Source organism: Lineus longissimus, chromosome 12 (genome assembly GCF_910592395.1).
Source record: "Lineus longissimus chromosome 12, tnLinLong1.2, whole genome shotgun sequence".
Taxonomy (NCBI): domain Eukaryota; kingdom Metazoa; phylum Nemertea; class Pilidiophora; order Heteronemertea; family Lineidae; genus Lineus; species Lineus longissimus.
In genome coordinates this window covers 15,959,062-15,980,536 of record NC_088319.1, presented here as the reverse complement: position 1 = coordinate 15,980,536, position 21,475 = coordinate 15,959,062, and the positions used below count along the sequence as shown (strand labels likewise).

The 21,475-nt window shown below is 40.6% G+C and overlaps 1 protein-coding gene across 1 annotated transcript in view; it reads left to right on the top strand.

The window, feature by feature from the left end:
- LOC135496840 (uncharacterized) overlaps positions 1-21,475 on the top strand; it is a 66,855-nt gene that overhangs the window by 11,351 nt on the left and 34,029 nt on the right. Inside the window, exon 2 of the mRNA XM_064786386.1 lies at positions 18,908-19,149. Within this exon, the coding sequence (XP_064642456.1) occupies positions 19,078-19,149 (72 nt within the window). The 5' untranslated portion in view covers positions 18,908-19,077. The remainder of the gene's footprint in view (positions 1-18,907; positions 19,150-21,475) is intronic.

The following is a 21,475-nucleotide window of genomic DNA, read 5'->3' as shown; positions in this document are numbered from 1 at the left end:
ACAAGCGTTGTTCTGAGAAGTCAAGATCTAATTTTGTGATCATATTTATTTACTATTTTTTACTTATTTTGTTTCGTGTTTTTGGATATTTTCTCCTTGGCATGTTTTAAACATCAAGACAATAGAGTGAATCGAGACTGAATCTGTCTACCGTCACCGTCGTTGAGAAATCCGTCAATGTTGAAGCTGACGGCCTAGCAAGGCGGCTATAATTAAATCGGTATTAAATGGCCCGTTATGTTTGCCTATTACACTATCACTCGGCTAACAGCCGCTTAACCGCTTGATGACAACCGAAGAGGAAATGAGTGATAATGGTCCGCCTTGTAGCAGGTTATAGCGCCAAGAACATCCGTGTTTCCGGGAGCGTAATAGTATTTTGCGTCACTGTATAGCCGTAAGGCCAATCTTATAAGATTAGTTTTTCTCGTCAGTTTTTGAGAATGATGTGTGAATGATCATTCGGCGGTTTACGCAGTTTATAGTACGAACGACCAAACATCCCTTTTGTTTTTAATGTTGGGGCAAATAAGATGGGCGCCGACGAGAAACTGGTAAATCCATTGGCCTCATAGCGCTGTTGCGGTGTGCGGCACATTTTGTCAAACTTAGCGCGTATCCATGATTAGATGACAAGCATTATGGTTAGCTTTAGCCCTTAATGTTCATACAATCATTGTATAGGGGTCTTGATGAGAATAAGGTATCATGTAAGGAAATGTCGTGTCCATTTTATGGCGGCTAAGTATCCATGTTATTGTTTTTATGGGGCGGTCTAGCTGACATCGCGTTATCCGAGACGGTAAGGGTGCCAGTTGCAGCAGAAAAGTTATAGGTTGCTTTTGCTGATGGTTTGGTGTTATGACGTCTGATGTGACATTCAAATAATTATGTAGTTAGCATTTTTAAGGAAATGTCAATAGTGATATAGTATAATCAAAAGTGGCTAAATCAGTCGAACTGTGGATATAGTGGTAGCTGTAGAGAAAGAGTGTGAGTCAATTTGAATCAATTGTTCAGAAAAAAAACATCAGTTAACGAACGCGATATCTAAAATAGACGACCCTGATTTCCGATTTTCGCATCTTTTCAAATTTATTGAAGCGTTATTTGATTATTGAATAATTAGTGTCAAATTCATCTGTTCCCATTGAGAAGCTTGAAGGCGACTTTAAATTCCAAAGATGAAACATGTTGATTTGATCACTATAAGCGTTCGGGTGTTTGTGACACGTCTCAGAATATTAGGGGTAGTTTACTGTTGATCGTATGATCGCGTTTCTCCGGGGCGGAAGTGAGCGTTTGTTTTGTGAGAGGCAGTAGAACGGAAGAATGCGAACGTCTGATTATCGCTTGATGGCGCGTGGACGCGACAAACGTAACAGAATATTCCACGGCGGTGTCAATCAAAACAAATGCAGACTTCCGCCTGCAGAAATACGATCGAAGATCATTCGGATCAAGTATTTATGATGCTGTCCATTATCCGATCTTTGTTTTTATGTCGTAACATCGATGCCAGAGAAATCGAGTTCGCTTGGGTCATCTTCGAACGCAGTGGTTGAAGTGTTAAAAAAATGGTAGTCGTCATAGTTGGCGATCCCATATTTATGACAGACGCCCAGTTCTGTGTGGCAACATTGTTCAAATTGACATAGAGCGACTCCTAGTTATTTATGAGGACGGCTTTTGACACTCACAACAATTTGTTCATTGACTGAGAAAATATCGAATGTTTTCGTTGTACGCGAGTAAACAAAGTATTCATTCATGTTCTTCGCGATGCGTAAATGACTAAAGACAACAACTCAGCCCAGATATGTAATAACACCACATTTTATGCATGTTTTTTTGTTTTGTGCACGAATGTGCGACGAATGGCAATTTCTTATAACCATCATTTTCCATTGACTCTCAGAAATACGACGCTACAGTAAGGACCGTTCTCGTTTTGAGCTGGTCATGGCACAAGTCTGCACGAACTGCGAATGAAATAATATCCAATTTGTATCAATCAACTGGCCGTTGACCGGCGTTTGTACAGCGGTCTGTGACATACGTGCTGTAACTATCAAAAGGAATGCGAAACAAATGTTCTCATTCTGAGAAAACATCAAATGGACCACATGGCAAAAAACGCTGTATTTTCCTAAGCTGAAACCATTCGGAGTGAATATGATTCACCCGAACTATCCATCGTGTTCAATATATCACTAAGATCAACAGGACAGACGCAAAACCATGTATGCACAAAAAGATCTTACCGAAATACTGCAGGCCCACATGGGAACGACCATACAGGCTTGTGTTCACCTTGTCCTCGAGCCAGGAACAAACATTGAATTCATGCATTAGGTTACGTCATCATCGATGTCGTGTTAGCATATTTCGCAAACAATGCGGGGCACAATAGGTCTTATCGCATTCAGCATGTTATGCTACGTGCGTTCTTTGTGAATTGCCCGAATGCTAGGTCTACACACGGGCACCAATTAGGGGTCACAGCTTGGGTGAATGATGCCAGCGATATTGACAGTCAGAAATTGATTTAGAACTCTTAAGCCTAATCTTATCTGTCTCTCTGTCTAACAGAAATCGTTCATGTAGTTGACATCTCGCGCCATCGCAGCAAGATTTCCAATTTCTGCAACTGACATGACGCCATGCGCGCAAATTATGGCAAGAAATGAATGATGTCCAATAATGTTTGCTGGTATGATGTTTATCGGGTGATGTCATCACCTGTCGCTTCTCAGCCCCGTCAGGTAATGGCATCGACAGATGGGGCACGGAAGCTAACTGAGCTGGACTATTTAGAGACGACACCATTTGCATTCCTGTTCCAGTTACAGACGAAAATTGGCCATCTAGAATTATTGTTTGTCACTTTGCGTGACAACATATTTAAGGATAGGACTACATTAGCAGCGTGAAATGTTGGTAATACGATCGTATTTGGCACACAAAAAAACATAGGGGAACTTTACTACTGCGAGAACAAGTGGTGCCACAGTGGTATATGTGAGAGACTCTCGAAAGTTTGATAAGTGAGAATCAGTGCCGATATAGAAAATCCACATGTCTGATCCAAATAGTGTTTTTGATACACTGACTGGGTAGTTTGTAGTTATAACTAACTTTGAGATGCAAAAGAAGCAAATATCTAAGCCAGCAGCGTATTGCCTGGCGCCTTCATGCTACTTTTACAGAAAGTATTCCAATTTGGGAAGAAATGTGGCCGTCTTTGCTCGCGGCAAGCTAGTCATCTCAAGTCACAATAAAAGAAAGCTAACCCTTCAGCTCGTAAGGGTAATGGTGTTCTTATAAATGACGCTAAAGAACAATGGGTACTAAAATGGCTAACGGTCATACTCCAAGACATGATCACGTGTTCCGCACTAAGTAAAACGCAGTCCATGATGACAGTCAAGCAATAAGTATTGTATGCAAGACTGTCGTCGCCATCTGACACTGTGTTTCATGATGACCTGGTTACCAGTCTATCATATCTGAGAGCGTTTAAAACATGACGCACGGTCTTTCCGGCAAAACATTGCGGATAACCGCTGTGGCGCTTTAGGGACGCATTTCAGCTTTGAAACATGTTCGTTGCCAACCCGGCGTTGCTCGGGGGAAACCCTGAAAGGGCATGCTTCAAGCCTCGCCAGGGTGCCAGTTCTATGTTTATAGGCAGACAGCCGCAGCCTGATGGCCTGTTAGTGTTATGAATACTAGATGAGGGACAGTGTGGGCAGTGATCTGCTCGAATCGAGTCGGTGACCATAAAAATGATCTAAAGCGGTCAGATATTAAAGTATCTTGGGGATAGTCCACGTCGATTGCGGTGAACAGAACATAATTTTTGGGATTTTATTGGCATGACATGTCATATATTAACATCCAAGCTCACACTGCGCGACCAATGAATATCTAAAATGTGGTATTGTGTGCTATGATATTCGCGTGTAGGCATATTGAACGAATGACTGACCTTAAGTTAGCGAGAAAACTGTTGGTGCGAAAGAAGTGTACTGAGCCAGATGGTTTCTTAGCTAGGGAATGTGCCGGACGAAACATCAGGCCAGTCGAAGAAAGATATCATCTATACCCATTCTGTATGACCAATGAATAGTTCAATTTGGAGCATATTGGGAACAGATTCCAACATCATCAGAGTTGAAGTAACAAAAAAGCTGGTGTGAAAAAGCCGGCTTTCACAACCATATGGAGATGTTCACGTACCCGACGAAAAAAATCATATCCATGATGGAATAAAGAAAATCTTGAAGGTAGTGCACATCTGTTGCGATTGGAATCAGCTATCGACTTGTGCCAGTTTAACGTGTCCCCAGCTTCAACGACCCGAGATTGCTTTCTGATGATTAGCTTTAGAAAGCAAAGGCGTCATTGGTCTTCATGGGCATATTAACTATGTTCTTGTTGGCGCCATTGAACACGGATTAGGGAAATAAACAGAAGAGGGAGGAAACTGGATATCGGTGCAAGATTAAACTGTTACTTCCTTACCAAATTAGGTATCAGTCGCAAAAAACACTTTTCGAACGTATATGTTTGTAATTTTAAAGTGGTAAGCTGACATAAGCTAACATGCTAAGATGACTGATGGTGGTGGTGGGTGAGGAGGGTTCAAATGATGTCTAAGATAATTCAGCAAAAATTGCAGAAAGCAGTCCTAAAGTATGACGGTGGTGTTGCCTGCGCCGACGATCTGATGATGTCTGAACGAAACCTGATGAAGTACCACCACACTGTAACATTTTGCGGTCGGTTAGATCGCTCAACCGGAGACATTCATCTTCGTTATGTCATGGGCGGAGGTATTCCCGCGGATGCACCGGTCAATGTGTCCTATTTATCAGTGTTCCTTGAAGAGTGACGTATCTAGGCTAGGCTCTAAATCCGAAAATCGGCAGTTAGATACCCGAAGCTCATGCACTGCCTGTGACTTTGCCAAGTCACTCGATTTTCAGGTCTATTCTATGTGTACACATGTAAAGCACATGGCTTGTTCGTGGTTCCCAAGAAGGCCTTACGTACCGAGTGATAACACATTTCTGTCTTATAGGAAAGCAAGTACACGTATGTGCGAAAAGTCTTTTCTGAAACCCACTCTGAGAAAATACTTCTTCCATTTTTTTGGTATCAGGTACCCAGTGTTATTGACACTTTTACCGGAGCATCGCCCTCGCCCCATCGATTGTCACTGCTCGATTTTTGACTTGTTGTATATTTCCGTCAGGCGGGTGATCTGTGAGGCTGCAACTGATCGTATATCTCCCTCGATTGGGTATAAATAATGTGACCACAAGATATCGCTTTTTGTCAGCCTTATAGATCGTGGTGTTTTTTTGTCATCACTGGCATATGTTTTGGTAGCCTGTTACAGTTTTTGATATAACGGGCTGAGTAGATTCGCTATACTAAAAGAACAGTGACAACCAAAATTGACGGCAACGACATATCTCAAAATGCTTTTAACGGAAACCATTATTGATTTGTCGATTTTTTCCCTCGTCATCATGGGGTTTGAAAGTTGATCGAGGGGCCAAGTCAAACCCTCTAACATTTTCAATCCTGCAATGAACAATGAAATATTTAAAATATATTGCATATTTTTTCGATAAGCATGTTCGATTTCTGTTATCTGTTGTCTCCAATGCTTTTTGCCTATGCATTACAATGAAGACGAAAGAGACATGAAGTTCGGAATGGCTGTATACTGATTCTCAGTTACTGCTGATAACAAGATTATGTATACGAGAAACGGAATGGGATGGTAAGCCCGAGGCAGTTAAGAGCAAACAGGAAAGTCGTCCATGGCAATTAGCCTGTGGATAAATAAAGTAGCTGTTCATTACCTCAAAATACCCGCGCAATGAAATCAAATCGGCAGAGTTACTTCCCTTATTTATAGAGTTATGATAGCGCAGACACGGTAGTTTCTAACATGCACATCGATTTTAGTAATTATGTGCAACGATGACCGGAAAGTCATCCTTATTCCCTAACCAAATCAAAAACTACTGTGTGTATCATAAAAAAAGGGATAGAATATTAACCAAGGATATTAATGCTCGGTACCGACACGTCGGAGATTTCGAAGTAGAACAAGACGATGGGATTGTCTCCATTTCATCGCGAATAAGGTCGTCCTCTACGAGCCGGTTCAGGGAAATATTTCTGTTACTTCGTGATTGAATCAAAAGTTCGACATCCGTCATCTAGATGACACCAGCATCGAAGTCTGCCGGGATTGATAACACTGGTTGTCCCACAAAACAAACAATGATAAAGTAACTATGACCGCATCGATTCAATCAAGACTTCTCAACAACATCGCGCGGAGCAATATTTTGTCAGTTGGAGATTTACCATGTTTGCATGGGCAATAACATTAGGTTAATCGGCTTCGATTTGCACCGACATTTGATTGGGCGTCGGTGAAACGGGCCTCCAAGCTTTTCAACATTTATTGGTGCAATATTGCGATTGTTACGATTTCTAGTGTATTTTGTTATATTCCGATAATATTTCTTGCTCCTATTGGTAGACCTTTGCTAGAAAGGTTGACATTGATTATAGCTCTCAACGTGAGGCGGGGACAGGGAGGGGGTCCGATTCGCCGGAAACCATTACACACTGTGACAAAGTGTGCATTTCATTGATAATCTATTCATGATACAATTGACCAGTTGATTCGTTTCATTCCTGATTGTGAAAATCGGAAATCTTTAAGGTGAAGGGTGCGAAAAGTCATAGAGGTTTGTGAGTAATCGGAAATCACTTTATATTTTGAGCGAAAACTGTGACAGTGCTGTGACATTTTCAGTAAACTGTCAACACTTATCTTATAGTGTGACATATATCGTAACTCTCCTTGTTGCTGTTCTGTCGTCCGTTTAAGCACGTTTTGCAGCCAGATTTCACCATCCGCAGACCAGTCTTAAATCACCAGTTTTCAGTTACTAAACATCATGTCGATTGCAGAGTCCACCTATAGGCAGTCTTCTTGACAGGGCGAATATGAAATTGACGAAAGTACACCTGACTATATGAAGAGTACATGTATATCACTTTCTCCTACGCGCGGTGCATTGGCCATCCATTAGGCTGAAAGTGTAAATCACTTCACACCAAACTAAAACATTTTAGCTGTGATGAACGCGTGGGCTTTTTCAAATACCTCGCTCGGGGTGTCTGGTGATGGAAAACACGTTAAGATTTTTCGCAAAGTGTGAACTCAACTGATTGAGCGCGACCTCCGTTTTGTTACATTTTCCTCCCTTTTCCTGCCACCCATCAATCCCCATAAAAGCATACTGAAAAACAGCAGTATTGCCTCCGTAATCTCAGGTAACCCCATACTAGACGCGCGTTGTTTGTAAAGCTAAATGATTGCTAGGTATCTGACCCCGCAGCCAATTCCTCGAACCATGATTACTTCAAGTCGTAGCACAAGGGCGATTGCAGAAAAACAAGACGACGACGACGACGAAGGAAACGGAGCTTCAAATTCAGCAGAGGTACAAATTTATTTTACGCAGATCACCACAGTAATCAAATATCAAATATCATAGCTTCTCAGAAGAGATATCTAATTAATTACCGGAAAGTCGACCATCCTCGCCCTGCCGACAACTGGATTAATGACGAGGCAAGGAAGTTAGTCCATATCCGTAAATGTCTCATTTACATATTGATATTTCCGTTCTATGTCGTCACATCCTGTGAACTGGTGACAAGTTTACATCATTCACACCTGCCTGGGTCGTTTCCCGGAAATCGCATTGACGAATGAGAGTGATGCACAACCGACAAGCGCTGGGTGATCTACGCTGATGCCTCGGCCTCCTATAAACCAATATTCGCGAGAACGCCAACCACGATACTTGCGGTCGACCCCGATAGCGTCGATGTAGGCCTAATTATCCAGGGCTAAACTAATTTTTGATACCTACATCTCCTTCAATTAATCCCCATTTTTCATGTTTCATGAATCAAACCAAGAGCATAATGACAGTTGTCATGCTACACTCTTGATCAAATTGACAATGTTTCCGATGCTGTCTTGAATACGTGTAATTGTACCTCTCTTCGGCAATCAGACTTCATCAAGTCGCGTCACGGAGATGGCGTATTAATTGGGTTTAAGGCCAGTCAAGACTGGGGCCAGGTGCTCCGCGTGGAGTGAATGACCGCCATAGGGCATATAGCCCAACGAATGTCCCCACGCCTTTCACGCGAAGGGTGTATAATTGTCGTAATAGCGTGATGCGGTGAATACCTCCACCATGCTGTGGTTGGTTGTCGTTAGTTTCCACTGACGTGGTCGTGGTCATGTCACCGAGGGACAATTTTCGGTTAACTCTATTTCCAGTCTGCTTTCTGCAGTACGGCTGATCTTCTATACAGGAGTGGTTACAACTCTATATTGAACCTGACGAAACTCGTTACCCCTGCTACGGCGAGTGCAACTCGGCCTTCTACGAGACTTTTCGTATATCAGCCATTACTGGTTAATGCCATGTTATTTGCTCGACTACCCTGACCACTTTATTCTGAATAGCGTTTCTCTTCATCAAAGAATCAGGAACCATTATCTTGTAGACACAACATACAGGTTCCCACTTTATCCCTACCCGTCATTATGATGCAGACCCAAAACAGACACAATCACCATGTCCGCCTTTTATCTCGACCTCATTGACAGTCACGGCCAGAAAACCAAGAGGAAGTTCATTAGCACTGTGCCATATGATCCAGGTATTCTAGAAAGGCGAAATAGGAGCGGAAACCATTTCCCAACAACGCTCTCCTTTTTGTCATGCATCAAAACGAGCCCTTCTCTTCAATGATTTAAGTAGTGCTTTTCCTTTACTGTACATCCTCTGCAGACATGGTTGTTCTTCTTTGCTGTTGCTGCATGTCAGCATCGCCTAGTTTTCTAAATTTGCAGCCTCGTTTAAATTTACTTTGAAATTATATCCCTTTTCTTCAGAAGTCTATTTGGGATAATTTGCCATGAGGATGATTCACTATAAAGACTGTTAAAAAAGTTTAAGGCAACTTTCAAACTTGATGTCATATAAATCTGAAATCACTCTAAGTAGTCAAAGTGACCTTAAATCGAATCCGGTGGGTCAAACCCATGATTGATATGTCACAACCATGCGTACTTCAAAAGCAAGTATTACTAAGGTGTAATCAAGAACACATGATTTCAACTTCGACTGTAGTTTAAGATTTACAATCGAGTCTGGGTAGAATGTTGAAATGACGGGTGGTTCACCTGTAGGTAGACCCTCGCCGTCTAACTAAATCATAATGTCACTCACTCGAGCTACTCGATGAGACATTCGTAGTCATAATATCAGTCCTCACTATTTGGTATATTTCTCATCGTGATAGCCAGACTAAGCCTTTTAGGTGATTGGAGATCCATCTTCAGCATAATGTAAAAAAGCCAACCCCTAAACAATACATGATTGACATCGTTCGTGATATTACGTTCAGACGATACACTCTCGACCTTTCTTCAGTGTCGATCACATCAAAGCAATACCAAGTACATAGGATGATAAGCTGGCTTGTATTGCATTTGTTCCACTAGAAGGATAAGGTTTTCTGATGTTGGTCCAGGACACATTGAAACAACACTCGATATGGAGACGATCCGACTTTCCAAGACGGCCAACAGATCAAACTGTGGATTAGGGAACCAATCTCAATTGTAATTGAATCATATTGCCAATCAGGTGAACTCATTGATTTCAGATGCTATACTGACTAGCGAGGAAATTAATTAGTTCAGCGTGTCTCGAAATTGCTCGAAGTGCGATAACATCGATTCCGTCAAACCAATTTTTATCAGATTCTCGCATTTCAGTAGCGGAATTTCTCCTTTTCTTCCGCGCTTTCTCCTTGATGGTCATTTGTCTAGTCCTTGTACATTCAAAGTACGTTGTATTCCTCTTAAGATCGTATGTGCCTGGTCGGATATCGAATACCCAGATTATTGATAGAACTGTAGGAAACTTTCGGGGATTATCTTTCTTTATTTCTACTTCCCAGCAGACTTTTGTTAGCAAAGTGTTTAGATACACTGGGTACTTAAGAGTTAATTTATTGAGATTGTTGTTTGTGGCGGTTGAGTGGGCAGCAAAAATAGAGACTCCGATTGATCTGTTCATATCAGCGGAGAAATCAAGTCAACACACTGTCAGCATTCCACATCACTTCACAGCGAATAACAAAAACAATCAACAGAATCTGAACAAATTAATCAACAGTATCCCTCGTTTACGTCAAAAATAAGACAGATATAAATTCGCGCATGCTGTTGATAAGCAGTGACGTCATTATCGTGCCATTTTATGTTCGTTTCACTCTTCATTCATCGGAGGGCGGTTGCTGTGACAAATGATTGAGAAATTCTCAAGAATGTGTCAAACATTTCAAAGTGGCTAAAAAACATTATTTAATTTAGTAGCAATAGCAATGAGTTTGGTGTAATTAAAAGAATTTGTTCTTATTTCATAACACAATGGTCAACTTCGTTGAAATGGTTTGACAGTATCTCGTAACTTAATTGATTAAATTGTTTACATGGGTGTCGAGAACTTCGTGTTATCAGTTTATTGAAACCGGATATCATGTGTGCTACACGATAGTTTGTGAATTCACATTGTGTGTGGGTGGTCATAGCGATTGTTCAGTTAAAATACTACTGAATTGATTTCGGGGTCGAGATATTGGCGAATACAAACACTGCTCATACGCTTAACAGGGTATTTCTGTTGGATTGTCTTTTCTAAAAGCTTATATCAAATGACAATAAATGTATGACGAATATAAATCAAATGCAATAATCTCTCTACCGAAAGATCTCTGTGTCAAAAAGAAATGTTCGTATGATTCGCTCACATCTTCTTCTGTTATCACCGGCTAAATATCATTCTCCAGCGACTCTTGATGGTCTCTTAGTATTATATAAATATCCAATTGTCGATTACTTATGGAGACATTCTTCTCTTATCATGTCAACTGGGTCGGTGAGATCATTTTTTTCTCTCACAGTATTGCCAGAAGGCCGGTCAGGGGTCCTGTGACCACCTGGTACCGGCCCTGGGGCATCTGTGGAAGACGACTAGCATTTTTTTCTCTGTCTGACCTTCGGTAGACATGTTTTGTTTCTTTCCGACTGTATATGTTCGTTCATATTGTCTTCGCAAATCATATACAGGTAGATGAAAAAAGGCAGACCTAATCTTTAACATGTATTAACCTAAAAATGAGGCTAAAGTTTAGGAAATCTACGAACAACGTTCAATATATAACTAACAGCTATTTACGTCTGCGTATTTGAGGTTGGCTTTGAGATGGTTTCTCATGAATCACCCGATACAGGTTGCTGTGTGAGGGCTTCATTCTCTACAGCACTCAATCATCCTAAGCTCGCCTATTTCCGTTTCGTCTCCCCGAATCCCTCACAGTTAATATCATGTTAAGATGAAGCGAAGATCTATATTTGGTATAGATGCTTATCATTAAATACGACTATCACAATAATTACTTTTTAAATGGCGCTAAAAGAAGAAAATACATGTCTAGTGCAATCCGTCGTTCAAAAACTGCTATGCCAATTGCAATTTATAATGACGACTAGCCAATATTCCATATTGTCCTTCTGATAAATATGGTTTGAATAAAAACCTAACTGCATATCTCAGAAATAATCAAAGCGGAAACCACCAAACCGCCATTACTCGCCCTGACAAACACTCGGCAGTGAATTCATTCTCGACATTCATTGGTTGTTTTTTCCAGAGGAATGCTTTAATCTTTTCCCCGAGGTAACGCCATCTCAAAGTGGCGGTAGTTTTTCCTAATTACGAATAATTCTTTGAATAACACCAATAAAGTATACTTTTCATCTGTCTATCCTTTGACGATGACCAGCGTCGCATTATTTTTCAATGGAGCAGAATGTGATTTTTTTTCTAAAAATACCGAATGGTGGCGATTGGCTATTATGGACTCTGACGTTTCTGTACAAATGTAATTGGTGCTATAGGGTGGCTCAAAAAGTGCACTTTCTTGGGCGAAGTACATTCGCGGGGATGTTCAAATGGACCTCTAGTTCAGACAGATGTTTCATCTGTGTCTGTGTCACCTGTTGTCTAGCGGCTTATTCCAAGCCGTGTAGTGGTAACTTCACGCCTGTTATCGTCGTTGCGAGGCTACGAACGATATCCGGGGCAAATTCAACAGAATCTTTTTGCCTCGACTCCTAACATTTGCTAGCGAACCGCATTGAAGACCAGGAACAAGTTATTTTCCAGTCTTGAAAACTATGGAAACAAAAAACACGGCAACCTATCATAATTGATACTATTCATTAAAATTCCACGCAAAGTATCTAGAAATGCGTTACTCCGTTGATAAGGAACAGTCGGAGGAGAAAAACGGTTTTAAAAAAATATTCGTTAGTAGTTTTTTCTATTCGTTCCCCGTGTTTAGAATAATGATAGAAACAATATAGTCTCAATTTAAGTCAGTGACGCATTGTCTCATTGCGAAGAAAATCGCGGATCGATTACTGATGTTTTAAAAGGCAATTACAACATCCAGGGTGGTTACACGTATTATTTATTTTCATGTGGTTTCGATTATATTTTGTACTTTTCAATCGTATAGTTTACATGGCCAGAATTTCGTACTGAACGCGTAGAGACGTTCATAAGCTAATAATTCCTAATTCGCTCATTCTTCAGGTACACGTATCATCGGCCAGTTTTCACGACAAGATAAACTAACATAGTTATTCTCCTGGCCTAATACGTCTGCTACTGTTTGGATTTACGAACCCTTCCGGTCTGGTGAACGATTGTCAATTCCTTTAAAACAAAGGAGGTTATTGACCTACGTGTTTCTCAGAAGCATCGGTCCCATTTTCGGACAGGCCATTACCTTATTATTAGTATATCGATAGAATGACACATTACTTTTGCATGCACATGTTTGCATGCACTCAATATCGCATTGAGTTGAAAGCTGGGCGTCAGCTAGGATGTCGCTAATTCTATCAACAATATTAGGCGACATGTAATGGGAACTAGGAGGACACCAGAAACCATGCGACTGTCAAGAAATGAATAGTGTTGAATCAACTTTAATCAAGGTATGATACATACGAAAGGTGAAAGCCTTAAACCAATCTAAAGGCTGACAGCCTTTAGTTTTTTTCTATCTCCTTAGCGATATACTTGAAATAGCGGAAGAGATATTATTTACAACCATGGTAGAAGTCTTTATCAAATATCTTATCGGTTTTGTTTAATCGTTTTGAAATCTACTTTTCTACTCAATCTATTAAAAACCCCGTATCTACTTCAATCAGTCAAAATCAGAGTCCACAGTTTAGTAACCATATCGCCTGCTCAAAGTTAGGTTTCAACCAGTTATATGTTTTAAGATGTTGTCGCAACTACTTAATCAAGGCAGGTGAGTTAACACTTGTGTTGATTCTAAGTTTGGGGAAAAACAATGGTTGTGAATAAATCATCCAGCTTATCTGAGCTTTTCACTGTGACTCATGCCTCAGCCTGCACGGCTCGTTCGTCTTATATTGACTTAATCACAAATTTCTCATTAATTGGTGACTTTAGAGGATATGGATGTAACTTATGCTGGGAATGATGGTGTATGGAAGAAGAAAATCGCTTCGGGACGTTTTAAGCGTCTTTAGAAATATCTGATTTTTTCTCGACATAATTCACCGGACAAGCTAGCGAAGCTTGATGACATTCAAATAAGCCCGCAAGTCTAACGGTTTGCTGCTCAGTTAAACAATAACACCTCCCGAATATATAGGATTTTTCCCACAATAATACGATACTCATTGGGTTAGGAATAGTCTTTCATGCTGCAATAGAGTTCATGTTTTTACATACTGTGTAGCGTGTCACCGTTCACTTCTGGTGCGCGACATGAAAAACATATGAGTCATTTCCAAATAGCGGACTACATACGATTCACGATGTCACTTTTCACCATCACGTCGTGTTTTCAGGCCTTATTCAGTAAACTCGTGACAAGTGAATCATGGTAAAACCGTAGACAACATCGCCAGGAAGTTCGAATCGAGAGAACAGAATGAACTTTCTAATGTGATTGGTATAAGCTCACGTTAAACAAAAACAATAGTTCACGACTTCCAGAGATGAATGCACGAAAGATGTTAAACTTACAAAATCTTGAACATTCGATAATTACTGTGGGTAAAACGCCAGCTTAATTTGAAGTGGGTCTGGAAATATCATCTAAGCTTGCCCGCTGGTCGATAGGACAAATATTAACTTGGGGCCGTACATTGTGGTGGTATTAATGAGATCAATAGAGAGCGAGGGGAACTGATGTAACCCACTCGGATCTGAACATGTCACTCAACTGCACTGTTTGATTGACACATTAATAATTTAATGATTAATTAGCAGATTTTGTTTTTTGATGGCGGCCATGTTGATTTTTATGGCGGCCATGTTGGATCCATTGAAATGTTGACCCTGTCGACATCTGAAGGATTTTGCTAGGTTACTAAAGTGCCATATCAGGCTACGTAATTTCCTTGTGATTGAAGAGACAAAAAAACTGTTAGTTGTGTTTTACGAGAATTGGAGTCAAATAGATAACATTAAGTTTTTTTTGTCTTTCTAACTTTAGTTAACATTAGTTGGACAGCTAAAAAAGTTTAACAATTCTACATTGCACAAAAATGCACTCATGTGTCGATATTCAATAAAACCTTTGGCCATAAACAAGCTTTGACTGAACACTTTGATACTGTAACTCGCACTGACCATTGTATAAAAAGCCCAATAGTCACGACTACATCGTCAGGGGTTTTCTTCTGCCGGTGATTACATTCGCGGCGCGTAATTGCACAATATGCATCCGCCTGCGTCATTCGTTCGCGGAGGAATATATGAATAAATACTGAATACCGTTATGGGGTGACCCATAATGAAACCAATGATGCCTGCGTGTGCAACCAATAGTATGTAACATGCGTGAATTCACTTCAAACCATCTGATGATGGTAAACGTATTTGTGGTGTAACACTCGAACAAACCCTTTTCCCCAGAGTGTGACAGGGAAAGTAAACCACTTCTTACAAGTGCAAAACATACATCAGTAGTTGTGATGGACCGACTCCGCTGCTGTATTGATTCATAATACGCGTATCACCTTCCTTTGGAAGATGGGGTCCCTTTAAATGCATAGCCGCAGTCCTAGCGATCATACATGCAACGATTTGGCCGAAATCAGCTATAATCTCAGCCCTAGGGTGCGCCTATGCAAATCTAGGACTTGATCATATTGCCTTTCGCTAAAAGCTCGGGGTGACTCGGCGGTAGCAAGCTTTACGTATGAAAGGGCAACAGGTTGTCACCACAATCTAGGCCCGTGAAAGGTACATAGGATACCTAGACGAAAATAACAGCGATGCACGATGTTTATGCTTGTACATTAGTGATATTCTGATCTTACTGGGCTGTGTTACTGTGATATAGGTATCATTTTATTGTCTGAAGCCATCGTTTAATGAAAGGTTAAGGCTATTAATGGTGAAAACCCGTGCCTGGAGTATCCATGAAGGTGTATATATTCCTTGACAGGGTTTTGAAAGCCTGACGCCGCTATTGAGAGGAAATATCGTGATGTCCATTAGACTTCTTGTTAAACATACAGCTATCTGTTTCTGACTGGTGTCTAATGGACTTGCAGTTGATGTCCATTCGACACCATTTAGGTGCTTAATGGGTGTCACGAGACTTTCCCTGTGCAGGAAAAGACCATAAATTTGACTCTCCGTGAAGTCTGACACCAGTGACCTCATATCCTCTACTTCCATCCGAAACGATATCAAAATATTGTCGGTAAGAAATCTTGTAGTTTCTGTATCAACTGCCAATTACAACACATTGGCCGCACTTCATGAATTCTTGCCTGACATTTCCTGAAGAGATTATCAAGCCAATGTACTATGCGCGGTGTTGCCGTAGAACACTACCTCACCGCAAATATTTTAAGTATTTAAAAATGCGGAAAGAGTGCGAATACCAGCTTTTTGGTCCCATCGGGTTTCGTGTACGAATTCTGAACATCCTACTGATGTGCCCGAACTCAGAAATAACATCACTGGGGGGCAATCCAGTGCTTAAGTAGTCAAATTACAAGGTGGCACTTCGCCTGTGATGTCGATAATATGGCTCAGTAATTCTAGTGTTTACTGGTGGAGTCAGCCTAATAGGCGTTATTATCATTACGGAGGACCACAGATAAAACGATGGATGCGCGGCGACCGTCTGAGACGAATGATAGTGTTGTCGACGTACCGAGATCAACAAATTTACGTATCATGTTTTGAATGGTATGTCTTCTCGCTGTATGTAGTATGTAGTGTAGTTGACCATCGGTTTGACATTGAAGTGAGTTCTTTATGTGAGTGAGAAGTGGAGGGCAGTCACTTCGTAATCAGATGTGTAGGGCTGTCAAAGCGGCGCAGTGGTAAGATGTTAGAAGCATCAGCGACTGTCACCGGTGAGGTCGTGGGTTCGACTCTTGTCGGGGCTCGGCATAATACAGTGGGTGACTCTCAACGTAGGTTTTCTCCGGGGTTTCTAGTTTCCTCCCACTCTTCATACCAGATCGCCAAATATTCTTCATACAACTATTTCAGCACTGAACTCAATATTTAGCCATAATGGAGATGAATCGAAATCATGACCTTGATTATAAGATCAAACATTTGAAACAGAATTATCTGATTTTCAGTTTTAACGGCTGATTGGTAAGGTGTTAAATACCATTTCCCTCTAGTACATAAGTCATATCTACAGCGAACATAACATCAGGCTTCAAAGTAAAAATCCTTAGACCCGGAATTAGTCCTTTGATACTGAACTTGCTACCTCGCCTCGACCCTAATTGAAACTTTTCATAACGATATTAAAGCGATTGGGAAAATAGCATCACAGGGCCGAAAGACCCGTAATTACGCAGCATATCTCCTACAAGTGAGGTCTTTTGACTGAAATAGGGTTTAAACAAGAAATAAAAGACAATTTTTCGAGCGAGGTGACAGCCTGGGAGCTGACTGTGAGTATATCAAACAGATGTTCACCGGTTTTTAATTTCCGTGAGAGAAGACGTCAATAACATGGTTGACCTTCAGTGTAGACGAGCAGATGATTATGGAGCCCCCTTGATGTGCAAGGCTGCGAAAGAGTGCACGTTTTCACATGTAACGTGTCACTGTTCACTTCGTTTTCATGCATAGAACGAACCAGTAATATCCAAATAGCGGGTACATACAATAGCATTCCGCGAAGATGACGTCACTGCAGCTGCTGCCCTCTATTTCCCCATCGCTGAATTACAGGCAATGTCGGACAAACATGCGGTTTCGTAATGGATTCAGGCTTTCTAATTAGGGCAGTTAGATTCAATATGGCACATGTCCGAGTGTTGGAAATACTACATAATTGTTCTGAAAATTTCTCTCTCTGACTCTATGGTATCATTCATGCTAAAAACAATGCAGGGTCAAAGATAATTGACTTTGAAATAAGATCAAATGCGTAGAAATAAGTGTCGATGTCCGACTGTCACGTGACTAAAACGTCATCAATATCTTATGCAAATGACCTTGTGAGCTATAAATAGTAACTTCGCGGAATGCTATTAACGAGGTCACTTTCAGCCTCACGTCGTGTCAGTAAACTCGTGACAAGTGAATCGTGACAAGAGACGTGAACCCTATATAACTCCGACCTGGTAGAATATTCGTATACAGAAAATAAGCTTTAAATTGACAGAAGTAGTTTGTATCCTGTACAGGTGCAAATCCAATACATTTTCTTATCGATATAACTCTATGACGTTCTTTCTCTTCACTGGATTCAAATTTATTGACACGAGTGGTAGGAATATGGGCTTTCTGAAACCCCAAATTCCTACTACTGGCACTCATGATGTAAATGGTCAAAACGAACTCATGTACGTAGCGCCATCCGTCATCTCTCCAATTCAGACTTGATAATTAATTAATACGCTTATAATACCTATCACTCCGCCTTTTAAGATTGCTGGGCCGGGCTAAAAACGGCAATATATATAAATACATGTGTCGGCGTCAGAGAAGCTAAAATAGCAACCAGCAGCACTTAAAACATAAAAAACTGTGGTGGGCAGCGGTTTATCGTTTGATCCACGACTTTCACTATACGTACGGATAGCATACACAAGTATAAAGGTGGCTGAATACATCTTGTCACTAGTGCTTTTTAATGATGTAACAGTGAGGAAAGTCGTCTGAATAACAACAAAGATGTTGGTATTGTAGCTACAGGAAAAGCGATAACAGTGGATTCGCTTGTCAAGTTTGGTTTTATAAAATATCAAAGGATTGATCATAAGTGTCTGACGTGCTTGGTTTTCCTTTCATGTTGTTTGACCTTGCTGGTATCAGCTTGTATTGATATTAAGAATATTTGTTCACAGGAATAAACACTCGTGAGAATAGTAAATGTAACAGAAAATCTCTTGAGATGAACAGGTCGTCACAAGTGGTTAAGATACCAGCGATATAGCTGGAAGATCATGGTGCGAAACCAATTCAAGAAATGTCTGTTGTAAAATCTCGCCCTCAGCCTAATTAATAATCACCACAACTCTAATGCTTGCTCAATTTCAGTACTAATAGCAGGAAACACCTGGAGACAAGACTGCAACTCGAAAATAAATGATGTAACCTCGCCCACAGCTTAATTGATTGCATGTGACATCACATTTATGATACACTATTGAATTTTTCTCCCGTAGGCGGCAGATATAAATCGAGATCGTCGCCAGACGCTGCCATTACGAACCGAGTATCACTCCCGAGAGGATCACGAACGCGGGCTTTTACAACTAACACTAAGGCTTAAGACTCTACTTAACTTGGCGAAAGGGTGAAAGGGAAGGAAATTTAAAGGTTCGACAGGACTACCATGATGTTTGGACGCGGTGCTCTGTGTCTTTTGTTCCTGGGCTTAGCATGTGCCGCACCAGCAATCGACAAGGTAGGGACTTTTGTACTTGTATAATTGGTCTTTCCTTTTTTTCTTTTGATACAAATAGGAGATTTATTTTTCCGGTTATCGCTGCTTGAACTGTAGTTAAAGACGATTTCAAAATGGAATGCTTTTCCCAAAGTTGATATCAATCATTATACACAGATAAAGCATCCGAATTTCGATAACTTTTTGATAATGTCGTGTCAACAGGTCGATAATCAAATCAAAACAGTATTCGAAAATGTGAGAAAATAAAAGAATTGCGTCAGTTGTGACACTGATTTGTAACTTTTATGTAATGGGTTCGGTTCATTGAACTGTCTTGTCAATAACCCAAATGAGCATTGGCACATCTCAAATATTCGGGAAAATGTTGCCTTTGTGCTTGACATCAGTGACCATCCGTCTATAAACGAATACTCTATTACAACGGAATAATGATTATTTTAATTGTTCCATTTGAAACATCTGCACTTCCTAGAGGTTTTTCAGAAATGACGTTTTTTATAAGGACAAAAAGCTTCTTTTTTCATTTCTCGGAAAAACCTTATTTGTGCTGCCTAAAGGACTTTTCAAAAGCTCGAGAGCCCCTTTTCTTAAGAGTGTTTTTTTTTAACGAAAAGATATCACTTAACAGGCTATTAAGCTAGGTGAAACTGGAGCTGCTTGTTACTTAGTAGCCACCAAGGACATTGCTTTTCAAGCTATTGATAAAGTTATCGGGTTTCATTACCAATACATTCTAGACATAAGAGTATTCTCTGTGATCATGATATCGTTACGAGTTTTCATGCGGGTATATAGTTTGACCTTGCTTCATGTGAATGTTATGGCTTAGATATAACACAGCCTTTCAGAGCACATTTCGTACACTTTCAGGTTTGATGATAGCATTCAGTGCCTCAGATATTAAAAAGTCACATTTTGACAAAATTGAGCTCGCATCCGATCACATACGAAGCCTACAACGTGACAGAGATTTGATTTGGCATCAGCTGGATTTGTGTATCTGTGACAAGTGGATTCGGAAATACCAATGATTGTGTTGGGGGTCCTGCCCCGTAAGGCGGGGCTTACATAGAGTTCACGCCGTCTCTTGTAACTTGTACCTTCACGAACGAACAAGTCATTACCAAAGAGGGCTAAGGTTCACGGTCGCGAATCTTGACAAGTAACAACGTGAATCCTATGTATACACTGCCTTTAGGTTCATTGAATGTTACCAAAACACACAACTTTAACCCACGATATGTCAAAAGTTATATCATGAACTTAAGTCGATTAAGAACTATTTCACCTACACATGATTCCCAAATTCAATTGAAAATGTGTTTTTTCCCTTTTGATAAATTGAGTCTCCTCTGGAACTTCCGCACCTTCCTCCAGTTACAATCGGTATCAACATGTAATCCGGATACCCGGATATTCCATCCAAGACTAATTCAAATGATATTACCGTTTCTAATTTTAAATTCATCAACGTTATTGAAAGTGATCTGTCCTTGTCTGTCATCGGGGTATTACTCTTTCATTTGATTACTGTGGAGGTGCGTCTCTGCTCCTGAAATCTGTTGAAACAGTATCTGGCAAAATGTGGGATTGAAACCAACGATCTTACTAGGTAAGATTTGTAGAACTATCCTCTCTAGGAAACCGCAGTCAAGCCGATATTAAAGGGGGCTATAGGCAGGAGCTCGGGGTCAAATTGTCGGTCCTCATGTGACTCGCTACTCGCTTTTCATACCGATGCATCTTAGTTGATAAATATGCTTCGCGATTCAAGTTCCTCTTTATTGATAATCATTCAACGATCCAGCCTATTTACACTTTACAATTACCAAGAGAAAGATTATTACGCATCAAAAAAAACCATTACCGGCTAATTTACTGGCCAATTGCATCGACACTCAGAGGTGTTTTTGCTGATTACCCAGCAAATTAATAACTTCCTTGGGAACTCTTCAGCTAATTCCTCCTCACACGCGAATATCGATCAGAGGTTGCAGTGACTGAGTGCGAATGGACAATACGATGCCTACCGATCAATTCGCACCGGAGTCAATCTCTCGCCACTGAAATCCGCAATAAACAAATCGGTTGTAGGTATCTTTGCCGGAAGGTGAAGTGAGAAAAAAATCGTGAATGTCATCAGCGTATTGATGTGTGGGATGTTGGAGTGGTGTCGATTTGCTATTAATATTCTTCATGTCAGGTTATTTAACTGTATTCCTGGGGCAGTTAGAAAAAACGTTCATACCCTAAGGCATGACAAGTTTTTGCTAATTTATGAAGAAAGTATGTAGTAGAGTCACCAAATTTTCATAAACCCAGG